At 43.8% G+C, this 12,269-nt stretch overlaps 1 protein-coding gene across 2 annotated transcripts in view; it reads right to left on the bottom strand.

Annotated features, from left to right (window-relative positions):
- Positions 1-12,269, bottom strand: part of LOC143983938 (cilia- and flagella-associated protein 337-like) — a 221,461-nt gene that overhangs the window by 17,522 nt on the left and 191,670 nt on the right. For both annotated transcript variants that reach the window (XM_077484093.1, XM_077484094.1), the window contains exon 28: positions 5,301-5,485. In XM_077484093.1, the coding sequence (XP_077340219.1) occupies positions 5,301-5,485 (185 nt within the window). The remainder of the gene's footprint in view (positions 1-5,300; positions 5,486-12,269) is intronic.

Below are 12,269 nucleotides of genomic sequence, written 5' to 3'. Positions count from 1 at the left end.
TTCAGGGCAGGGCTGCTGATGGCATGCATGTAAACTGTGCATTGGCATGGCCACATTTAGTCTCCATTGGGAGAGCATGTGATAGGGTGACAAAGCTGGGACATAAATAGAAGATAGGGACAAAGCATTGTCATCTTTTAGCAGGATTAAAGCCATCAATTCAGAAATGCCACCCTGCCACACACAGGATCAGCAGACTATAAAGCTAAAATAGTAAAAGATGATGAAAATTGGCTTTAAAAGAATCTTGGTTCTCCTTCCCATAGAAGAAAAATGTGTCCTCCTACATGCTTGAGGGTGGGGATGGTGTTCTTGGCGTCACAGGCAGCATTCCTCTTCCCCAAAAGTTGAGTTGATGCCAAAGAGCTTGATTTTGGTCTCATCTGACCATAACACTCTCACCCAGCTCTCCTCTGAATCATTCAGATGTTCATTAGCAAACTTCAGACAGGCCTGTACATGTACTTTCTTGAGCAGGGGGACCTTGCGGGTGTTGCAGGATTTCAGTCCTTCATGGCGTAGTGTGTTACCAATTCTTTTGTTGGTGACTATGGTCCCAGCTGCCTTGAGATCATTGACAAGATTCTCCCGTATAATTCTGGGGCGATTCCTCACCGTTCTCATGATCATTTAATCTTCAGGAGGTGAGACCTTGCATGGAGCCCCAGACCGAGGGAGATTGACAGTTAATTTGTGTTTCTTCCATTTCCGAATAATGGCACCAACTGTTGTCACCCTCTCATCAAGTTGCTTGGCGATAGTCTTGTAGTCCATTCCAGCCTTTTGTAGGTCTACAGTCTTCTCCCTGACATCCTTGGACAGCAATGTGGTCTTAGCCATGGTAGAGAGATTGGAATCTGATTGATTGCTTCTGTGGACAGGTTTTTATTTTTTATTTTTTATAGGCAACAAGCTGAGATTAGGAGCACCCCCTTTAAGGGAGTGCTCCTAATCTCGGCTCGTTACATGTATAGAAGAGACATGGGAGCCAGAAATCTTGCTGACTGATAGGGGATCAAATACATCACTCATTTAATTGCAAATCAATTTATAACTTTTTTGAGTTTTTCTGGATATTTTTGTTATTCTGTCTCTCACTTTTAAAAAAAAACTACCATTAAAATTATAGACTGATCACTTCTTTATCAGGGAGCAAACAGAAAATCAGAGGAGGTTTAAATACTTTTTTCCCCTCACTGTATACATTATCTTTTTCTATCATTCTTTATTACATTTTTATTTAAGCCTATTTTCTGTGAGAGTGATTTCCATGGATATTGATCTTGTTTTGTTTTGAATAAAGAACAATGCTTGTATTCTATTACTGTTTTTGTTTCTTTATTTTTTTGCTGCTGCTATCTTTGAGATATGTCTGAGTGTTCATATAGCCTGCAGCAGAATACGTCAGTTAGAGCTGGCCATTTATGTTTAAGTGCTCCTTTACCATATCCTGTGATTATGTGTCCAAGAATAGCGAGGGATATTTGCTTTTCATTTGTGGGTTACAATTAGCTGGCACACCATACTTGGGACTGGCAAGGGGCACTATATGGATAGGAATACCAGCTACCAGTTTGCTTATGAATCTGAATTACCTTTATTTTAGGTCAGTCTTTAGTGCAATTTGAATTAGGATCAGCCGACAGACAATAGAACTGCCACATAAGTCAACCAGGCAAGGGAACAGACCATCTGGATGGCACTTTCTTCTCTGTGGATGATGATGCTATATATACCTGAATGTTTACAACTCTATAATTGAAATGATATTAAAGTCTTGTTTTTTATTTAAAAAAACAAACATGTCATACTTACCTGTGCCGTGCAGTGATTTTGCAAAGAGCAGCCCCGATCCTCCTCTTCTCGGCCCCACGTTGGCACTCTTGGCCCCTCCCTCCTGCTACATGCCCTGAGCTGCACCTGAGCTGAGCCTCTGCTCTGTGTGTCCAGTCAGACAAGGTGCTGCAGCTTGGCCCGTCCCCTCCATCTCCTTATTGGCTCACTGGCTTTGCTTGGCAGCAGCAGGAGCCAATGGCTCTCATTGCTGCCAAAAGCCAATCAGGAGTTCAAGTCCCCAGGGAGTCAAGGCTCTCTTGGACATCGCTGGAAAGAGAGGGGGCTCAGGTAAGTTTGGTTGGTGGGGCTGCCTCACACAGAAGGTTTTTTACCTTCATGCATAGAATACATGAAGGCAAAAAACCTTCTGACTTTACAACCACTTTAAGCCCTACATAGGCAAAATGCATTTGGGGGGGTCTTCTATGGGTGGAAAACCAAGCTGAAGCCAATTTATATCATATTTTACCAGTTCTGATTTACAGTCTGCTGATCCTGTGAGCAGCCAGGCACTATTTTCTGTAGTCTAAGCTGAGCCTCACAATCTATACCAGCCTTTCTCAACCTTTTCAACAAAGAGGAACCCTTGAAATAGTTCTCCGGTCTCGGGGGAACCCCTGATAAAAATGAGAAATCTACAGTTCATGAAACATTAGTGTGATGGTCAATGGGAAGACTGGTCCTTACACTTGTGGTCATTGGGAAGAATTACCTCCTTATAGAAAGCTAAAAAGATCAATAGGATCTTGGGAACAGTGGGAACTTATCTGAGAGGCAGAAAATGCCCAATGCTGAAGGAACCTCTAGCAACCTCTGGAGGAACCCTAGGTTTCCACTGAACCCTGGTTGAGAATCACTGATCTATACACTCAATGGTCACTTTATTATGTACACCTGTTCAATTGCTTGGTAACACAAATTTCTAATCAGCCAATCACGTGGCAGCAACTCAATGCATTTAGGCATCTAGATGTGGTGAAGATGACTTGTTGAAGTTCAAACCGAGCATCATAATGTGGAAGAAAAGGGAATTTAAGTGACTTTGAACATGGCATGGTTGTTGGTGCCAGACAGCCTGGTCTGAGCAGCAGTTGTCTGGACAAAAATGCCTTGTTGATGTCAGAGGAGAATGGGCAGACCAGTTTGAGATGATAGAAAGGCAACAGTAACTCAAATAACCACTTGTTACAACCAAGTTATGCAGAATACCATCTCGCAATGCACAATGCTTTAAACCTTGAAGCAGATGGGTTACAGCAGCAGAAGACCACACCAGGTACCACTACTGTCAGCTAAGAACAGGAAACGGAGGCTACAATGCATGCAGGGTAACCAAAATTGAACAATAGAAGATTGGAAAAACATTGCCTTGTCTTAGGAGTCTCGATTTCAGCTGCCACATTCAGATGGTAGGGTCAGAATTTGGCGTAAACAAAATTTAAAACATAGATCCATCCTGCTTTGTATTAAAAGTGCAGGCTGGGGATGGTTGTGTAAAAGTGTGGGGGATATTTTCTTGGCATACTTTGGCCCCCTGAGTACCAACTGAGCATTGTTTAAACACCATGGCCTACCTGAGTGTTGTTGCTGACCATGTCCATCCCTTTATGACTACAGTGTACCCATCTTCTGATGACTACTTCCAGCAGGATAACGTACCATGTCACAAAGCTAAAATCGTCTCAAACTGGTTTCTTGAAAATGATAAGGAGTTCACTGTACTACAATGACCTCCACGGTCACCAGATCGCAATAAAATAGAGCACCTTTGAGATGTGGTGGAACGGGAGTTTTGCATCATGGATGTGTAACCGACAAATCTGCAGCAACTGCGCGATGCTGTCATGTCAATATGGACCAAAATCTCTGAGAAATGTTTCCAACACCTTGTTGCATCTATGCCATGAAGAATCAAGGTAGTTGGAAGGCAAAGGGAGGTCCAACCCTGTACTAGCAAGGTGTACCTAATAAAGTGGTCAGTGAGTCTACATACCAACCAGCATACAATGTCACCAGCCACAGGACTCACCTTCTGGAGCATTAGAGCAGTACTGTTTTTTAGTTTAGCCCACATTCATAAATATAAAAAGAAATTATTTCTGAAGTTGCAATAACATGTTAAAGCTTTTCTGAGAATATGGTGTTCCCATGATTCCAACAGTTATATGGAGGACGGGTACATAGAAGAATTCAAGAGTTTAACCTTTATGACCACTCCTTTTCCCCCGCAAGTCATAGCTGAGCAGATATGAATCAGGAGCAACAAGGTTTACCAGCTACTAAAACAGATGAAGACAGATCACTGTGACTACAGCCATTTTTTCTACATTTCATATTATTCTAGGCTGGTTTTCTACTCCATCAAATTTTCGTGTGTCTGTGGGAATCTGTGCCTGTTTAGGTAAAAAAAAAGCACAGGTACTGATGTTGGATGAGAAGATCTTTCCAATTTGTCCCAAAAGTTGCGATCAGGGCTCCGTGGAGGACAATCGACTTCTTCCACAGCAAACTCCTCATAAGATTTGTACACCTAAACATAGTCTGTTTCTACTGTTAACCAAATTAAAGTGGTTGAACACCCTGTACAACCACTTTTACCTACAGGTAAGCCTATATTAAGGCTCACCTGTAGGTGCTTGAAATACCTCCTAAACGGTTTAGGATATATTTACTAAAATGATGAGCGGCGATGACTACGGCGCATGCGCCCTTTAGAAAGGGCACATCGTGTCGTTTGTAATAGGGGTCATGCCGTGACTGGCGGCTCCCACGCGCAGTGCGCGGGAGTGACGACACGTGACTTCGGCCAGTCTCATGGGGACAACGACGTCAGCGTGGGTTTCGGTGTCAGGTAAGTGACACATAATGGGCTACTATACGATGCATAGTAGCCCATTATGCTTTACCTTTGCAGGGAAATAAAGAGGAACTAAAGCCCACCATGGTTTACTTCCTCTTTAAAGAAGCAGAACTTCACTAGAAAAGGAAAGTTCGGCTGATTTTACTCCACCCCCAACCCCCGGCCCCCTCCCCCTGTATTGCTGTTTTGGAGGGTTTTTTTCTGGGAATGTGTATCAATTTATGGCAGGTACCTACCTGCTCCCACTTCTGCTTGACCAGCCTAAGCGAGCAGCTTAGCGAGCCCCACCTGCAACCTCCTGAGACACGTCATATATTCCAGGAGACTGCGGGACCATTCAGAATGCAGCATATCTTGCACATACAAAGGAAAGTCAGCTGTAAAACACCAGGAAGTCTCAGCTGGATTCCCACAATCAAGATGCCAGTGCTGGAGACCTGCAGAACTTTCCTAGGTGGATCCCTGGACTGGTAAATGTCTGTATATTAAGAGTCAGTAGCTACAATATTTGTAGCTGCTGGCTTTTCATTTTTTTCCATAATGACCGGAGCTACTCTTTAAGATAGAAGTCTGTATATAATATTTCTTATCAACGTTCTCAAACCTTTATATCTGAAACTTCTTTAGCTTTTTCTTTTTCTTGAGTAGAATGGTCTTCCTGCTCATCTGCTTCCAGTACTGGATGTACAGGCATACTCTCTGGATCAATAAGGATCTCAAAAGGTACCATTGGATGCTTCCAAGAAGCTGGTGTAAAAACCTCCCATGGGTCTGCCTGGCCAAATGTTCCTAGTGATAAAAACAAATTATACATTTGTATATTTGTATATATAACATTTGTTCATTTCCACATCTACTGTATAAGGTCTTTACTGAAATATTCTTTTAGTACCGGGTGGTAATATTCTGTTATTTTTCAAACAATTATGATAATAATCATTCAAATTAATTTAAAATTAGATATATAAAGTACGTTAATCCTTTATTTTAGAATTTCATAGAACTATGCTGGATAGTACTTCTAGTCCAATGATCTTACAGGGGGCATCTATATATAATCCACACTACTATCCACAGCTGGTTCCTCTCAGTTTGAAGGGTCAGAACCTCTAACGTTGGGGTGTTCATGGATCTTTGAACTAAACAGCTGTTACAAAATAGCAAACCTGAAAATCCAAATAGAAGACTAATTGCCACTGCTAAAGCCAATCACAGTCCTGCTAGCTCCGTCCACCATCTTGGGGTAGATGACACACTTGGTTACCACTACCAATCTCAGAAAGAAGGGATTTCACTGTGATTGAGAAAACCACAATCAGGTGACAGTTTGTGGAATTAATGTTGAGCTTCTGGGAGCTTTGTTGAAATTTTTCCTGAACCTTTGCGTCACTTACTACTGAACCCCTGCACTCTGTGTCCCTTTAAGCCACAGCCAGTATTCAGCACAAAGAAAATCACACCTAACCACTTTTTCTCAGCTGCAGCGGCCCAACTTATGATCCTGCACACAGGCCCACTGCTTTCTGGAAATGCCCCTGACCTGAGCTCATCATTGCGCATCCATTTCATATGCTTGTATGTGACATCACATCCTTTCACCACTCTGCATATCGAGCATATCAAGGAGAGTGCAGCGGTGGGGAAAATGAGCAGGAGGGGTTTAGAGGTGGAACAGAAGAGCAGGAGGGTACAGTGATGGGGCAGATGTGCAGGGAGGTACAGTGGTGGAAGAGATGAGCAGGGGAGATCAGTGTTGGGCCAGATGAGCAGGGGGGTTCAGTGTTGGGCCAGAGAAGGGGTACAGAGGTGAGGCAGATAAAGTGGGTTACAGTGATGCGGCAGATAAGTTCAGGGTTAGGACAGATGATAAGGTGATTCAGAAGTGAGACAGAAGAGCATTGGGATACAGTGGAGGGACAGAAGAGAAAGGGGATACAGTGGTGGGGCAGGTGTGCATTGGTGGGAGGGATGAGAAGGGGGTTCAGCAATGGGACAGAAGGCAGGGTAATACACTGGTGGAGCAGATATACAGGATAGTACAGTGGTGGGGCAGATGTGCAGGGGGGTACAGTGGTGAAACAGATTTTCAGGGGGGACAGTGATCTGAAGTGTGAAGGTGAATGAATTGGGGCTCATCTGAGGCGTAAGAGTGCAGGATGTTAATTCCTCACTACTGAAGTAGTTTACAGTATTTACTTTATAAAAAAATTTTTGTGATTGAGAGTGTGAAGTTGACATTTTTTCGTGATAAATCGGCACTCTCAATTTCTTTGAAATCATTTTTCGGCACACTGTGCTCAAAAGGTTGCCTACCTCTGCCCTAGACTCACTGATAAAATATTGCTATTCTTATAACAGATTGAAGTAGAGCAAATGTGGTTAACACCTTGCTTTCCTTGTCTCGCTGAAAAGAGGAAAGGTTTGGCCAGGTTGTACAGAGATTATCCAAAAAAATAATTAATCAGATTTGGGCATTCTGGCCAGTTTTAAGATTTTGCAGCTTGATTTTTCTAAAACTCCTGCTGAATTGACTCAGTTTTGAGCTGTGAGTGGGCCTGTTGGCACTACCTGGCACGACAAAAGTTGTAAAGTGGTTGTATACCCGCCACAATGTATTTTATTTTTTTAAAACCTGTAAGGCAAAAAGCATAATGAGCTAGTATGCACCGCATGCAGTACCCACATTGTCATGAATGCAGCACCCCCCGTCATGAATGAAACATCCCCATTGTCATGAATGCAGCACCCCCATTGACATGAATGTCATCAGTGCAGCCTGATCCATGGCCACCTGCAGCCTTGGAGGAGACAGCGGGGCGGGACGAGCGCCAACAGACATACAGGAGAAACTCCTGTTTTCTCGGGGGCCTCTTTAATAGAAAGTCCCACCTCCTATGATGGACAGAACATTCCTCCAATGGCAGCGCAGCAGGTGGGACTTCCTTTTACAAAGGCCGCTGTGTAAACAGGAAATTCTTCTGAGTGTACGACACTTGTCCTGCCCCCTCCCCGTCCCCTCCAAGGCAGCCAGCATATATATCCTTTGTGGCCCCCGGTGCTCAGGGATTTGTTGGGGGCCACAAAAGATGTACATGTCAAAATTAGGCGGGCCATCCAGAACGCGGGCCGGACTTAGGACATGCCTGATGTACTATATATAGGCAGCTACGATTACCGTCAGTGAAGATTCCTCTATTCATGCTGTTTAGCAAGGATGGGCAAATTTATTGACTTTTTCTCATTCAGCCCAAGTGCATGGTCTTGCACTATGAAATCTGATTGTACAGTCTCTGGTGCAATTTTTAAAATTGTCAAAACAAGATGAAACATATCAATCCCATTAGTTTGTATCCAGTCATTGAGGCCCTTGCACTACATAGTTGCTGGTAGACGTAAGAGAGATTGTACAAACAGACTTTATAGTGTACAGCCAGTGTTTTTCAGTGTTGCTTTATAGTAGCAGTGTTGTATGTTCCATTATAAGTGGGGACACTGTCTGAAAGTCATTGTCATCAAATTGCCAAAGCATAACCACTTGGTTTTCAGTCTTAGAGCCAGCAGGGACAGATGCAGCATCAGACCCATGCTGCATCCACCTAGTTAAAGTGATTGTAGTTTTTTTTTTTTTTTTTTTATAACAAACATGTCATATTTACCTCCACTGTGCAGCTCGTTTTGCACAGGGCTGTCCCGAACCTCGTCTTCTGGGGCTCTCGCAGCTCCTCCCCACAGCAGATAACCCCCTGGGAGAAACGCTCTCCTGGGGGGTTAACTTGCCTGTGAGCTCCTGAGTCCAACATTTGTGTCTACAGTCACGAATGCCGGACGCGGCCCTGCCCCCTGGCGCTTGCATCATTGTATTTGATTGACCGCAATGGCTGAACTGCTATCAAGAGCCGAGACCCCGTCGAGAGTGGGAGAGCGCGTCTTTGGCATCAGAAATATGGGGCTCAGGTAAGTAAAGCGGGGGGGGGGGGTCATCCAGAATTTTTAAGGTCAGTGAAAGCGGGCGCAGTGGTCAGGGAGGGAGTGTACTGACATTTGAAAACATTTTAGAGAGTGGAGTTTGCATAGGTTGCACTAAAAGCACCAAATACCAAGGCTAGCTGGAACCATGCAATAGACCCATCTGTGACTATCACAATAAAATAGGTATCACTCTAGAATGGCTTAGTCCAGCAGGTACCCATCACTACACTGAATGGACTTGTGTACACTGGCACTGGACATTTTAATATCTGTGTTTCTTTTTCTGGCTACAAGAAAAGTGCATAAACAATGCTCCTAAATTGACTCTAAAGGTTAATAAAAAAAAAAAAAAAATAAACATGTTATACTTACCTGTTCTGTGCAATGGTTTTGCATAGAACAGCTCAGATCCCCCTCTTCTGGGGTCCCCTGCCAGCATTCCTGGTTACTCCTCCCTTATGAGTGCCCCCATAGCAAGCCGCTTGCTATGCGGGCACTGTGTGGGTTCGATCCCAAGTAGGGGTGTGTGTGTCTATTGACACAAAGTGTCTTGGCCCCACTCCCTGCTTCCTCCTCACAGGATTGGATTGACAGCAGCAAGAGCCAATGGCTCCCACTGCTGCCGCCATGTCCTGAGAGGAAAGAGAGAGAGAGAGAGAGAGAGAAGAGAGCGCTGCTTCTTCTGTGCATAGCACTGGATTGAGATCAGGCTCAGGTAAGTATAAGGGAGGCTGGGGGAGAAGCTGACCATGGAGGGTTTTTTTTTACCTTAATGCTGAGAATGCATTAAGCTAAACTCTTTACAGCCACTTTAATTACCAAAAACAACACACAATGTTCTTGACATTTCATATCTTAATACACATAAAAATAAATTGATTAAAAATGTATTCCTTTAGCCAAACTATTATGCGTGGGAGAACAAATAGATTCAATAAATCTCTTCTTAATTCCCATACAATATTAATGAATGAGTGAATGAATGAATGAATGAAAAGGTAACAGTTGCGCCCATTACAAACGAAGTCTGTGGAGGAGGTTTTCTGTCCCTGAGACTGCTTCTGTACACCAAACCTCTCTATGCCAATGGTGAGCTTACAGAGATTGCATGTATTCATTTATTATTTTTTTTATTGATTTAATTTATTTAATACATTTATTTCTAGGTGTAGTCATTAAAGCTGAACTCCAGGAATGATCTTATTTTTAAACTTGCATAGGCCCAGCTTGGCTGTATCTAATCTTTCACATTCAAAAGTTCACACACCAAGGGTTGCTGGTGATGTAGACATTTAAAGTAGAATCGTATGCTACATTTAGCCAGTGTATTCTTCCTGGTGCTGCTTCAATAACTTCTGTATACTGAACACAAGGGGCCAGTCACTCGGCATCTTTGTCCTAAAGAAAACATTTTACATTGTTTTTAGGCTGGGTTCACACCATTACGAATTGAATGCGGGTTCTCCACATCCAATTTGCAATAGCAGGAGATTTTGACCGGCTCTCTACGGAGCCATTTCATAGTTACATAGTCAGGTTGAAAAAAGACGCAAGTCCATCTAGTTCAACCATATAAAAAAAAAAATAATAATAATAATTTCATACAATCCCATATAAATCCTATACCCATAGTGGATCCAGAGGAAGATGAAAAAAAAAAAAAACAGAAAAGCAAAATCCAATTTGCTACAGCAGGGGAAAAAATCCTTCCTGATCCCAGAGAGGCAATCAGATTTTCCCTGGATCTTTACCTGTAAATGTTGGTACCCAGTTATATTATGTACATAATAGTTGTCCCGTAGCCCTCTTTTGTTATCTTGGATGTGTGCTTAGGGTTGTTGGAACATGAACCTTTGCCCCAGTCTGAGGTCCAGAGTGCTCTGGAGCAGGTTTTCATCAAGGATGTCTCTGTACATTGCTGCATTCATCTTTCCCTTGATCCTGACTAGTCTCTCAGTCCCCGCCACTGAGAAACATCCCCACAGCATGATGCTGCCACCACCATGCTTCACTGTAGGGATGGTATTGGCCAGGTGATGAGCGGCTACTGGTTTCCTCCAGACATGATGCTTGCCATCTTGTTTCATCAAACCAGAGAATTTTGTTTCTCATGGTCTGAGAGTCCTTCAGATGCCTTTTGGCAAACTCCAGGTTTGCTGTCATGTGCCTTTTACTGAGGAGTGGCTTCCGTCTGACCACTCTACCATACAGACCTGATTGGCGGAGTGCTGCAGAGATAGTTGTTCTTCTGGAAAGTTCTCCTCTCGTCACAGAAAAACACTGGAGCTCTGTCAGAGTGCCCATTGGATTCTTGGTCACCTCCCTAAGGCCCTTCTCCCCCAATCGTTCAGTTTGGCCCTCTCTCTTTGAGGTTGGTTCCAAAATTCTTGGTTCTGGTGGTTACAAACTTCTTCCTTTTATGAATGATTGAGGCCACTGTGCTCTGGATAATTGAGGTACATTTTTCTGTACCCTTCCCCAAATCTGTACCTCAATAGAATCCTGTCTCGGACGTCTACAGACAATTCATTTAACTTCATGACTTGGTTTGTGCTCTGACATGCACTGTTAACTGTGGGACCTTATATAGACAGGTGTGTGCTTTTTCAAATCATATCCAATCAACTGAAGTTACCACAGGTGGACTCCAATCAAGTTGTAGAAACATCTCAAGGATGATCAGCGGAAACAGAAACAGAAATCTCCCTCCACCAAGTCTGGCTCCATCCATTTTAACTGTGGGCAGCTGAAGCTGATGCCTGTTCACTTCCTGGATTTACACAGACCCACAGAGGCACACGTCCAGCTCTGCAGCTCTTATTGGCTCTCTTATAACTCACCCCCCTCCCTTCCTGGCAAACTCTAACGAGAGTGAGAGTGAGAGCTGTGCATGATGTCATATGTAGGGTTGCCACCTGTCCAGGATTCACCCAGACAGTTCGGGTTTGCAATCATGCATCCGGGTTTCAGACCACCTGAAACCAGGACACATTATTTAGACTGGACTATGGCTTTCCAGCAGAGTTGCTGGCTGCAGTTGTCTAAGCTGAGAGTGTCTGTTACACTCTCTTTCATAATGCCCAAAGCCAACACTAACAACCCCCCAAACACACACACACACACACAGACAGGAGACAAGAGAGGGCTCGATCTGCTCCTCTTCCATCCCACCCCTACCCCTCTGTGTCTGCCCACACTCCAATCGCCAGGGATGTGCCTTAGAATAGGAAAGTGAGTTGGGGCCGGAAATGTGAAATCCAGTAGTCTCAGCTACATCTGGATGAGAGGTGCTGACTGCCAAGGGGTGAGTGAGCTCACCATCCATCCCTGTCTGTGACTGAACTCTCCTGCCTCTGAGTGAATACACTAAGGTAAATCAGGGTTCTTAGAGCACCCCTTACATCAGAGTTCCCATTTACACTAGAGGCCACAGCGTTTCCTCTTACATCAGAGTCTTCTCTGTACATCAGAGTACTCAGTATCCCCCATAAATATGGGTTCCAAGAGCATCCCTTAGGTCAGAGTCCCCAGAGTTCTCCCTTACATCAGAGTCTGCAGAGTCCCCCTTTACAGTGAAAGGGAACTCTGCAAGTTCAGATGTAAA

This window comes from Lithobates pipiens, unplaced genomic scaffold, assembly GCF_037356315.1.
Source record: "Lithobates pipiens isolate NorthernLeopardFrog02 unplaced genomic scaffold, aLitPip1_a1.2 Scaffold_16, whole genome shotgun sequence".
In the NCBI taxonomy this organism is placed as follows: Eukaryota; Metazoa; Chordata; class Amphibia; order Anura; family Ranidae; genus Lithobates; species Lithobates pipiens.
The sequence above is the reverse complement of the archived record's forward strand: the minus strand, read 5'-3'. Positions and strand labels throughout refer to the sequence as shown.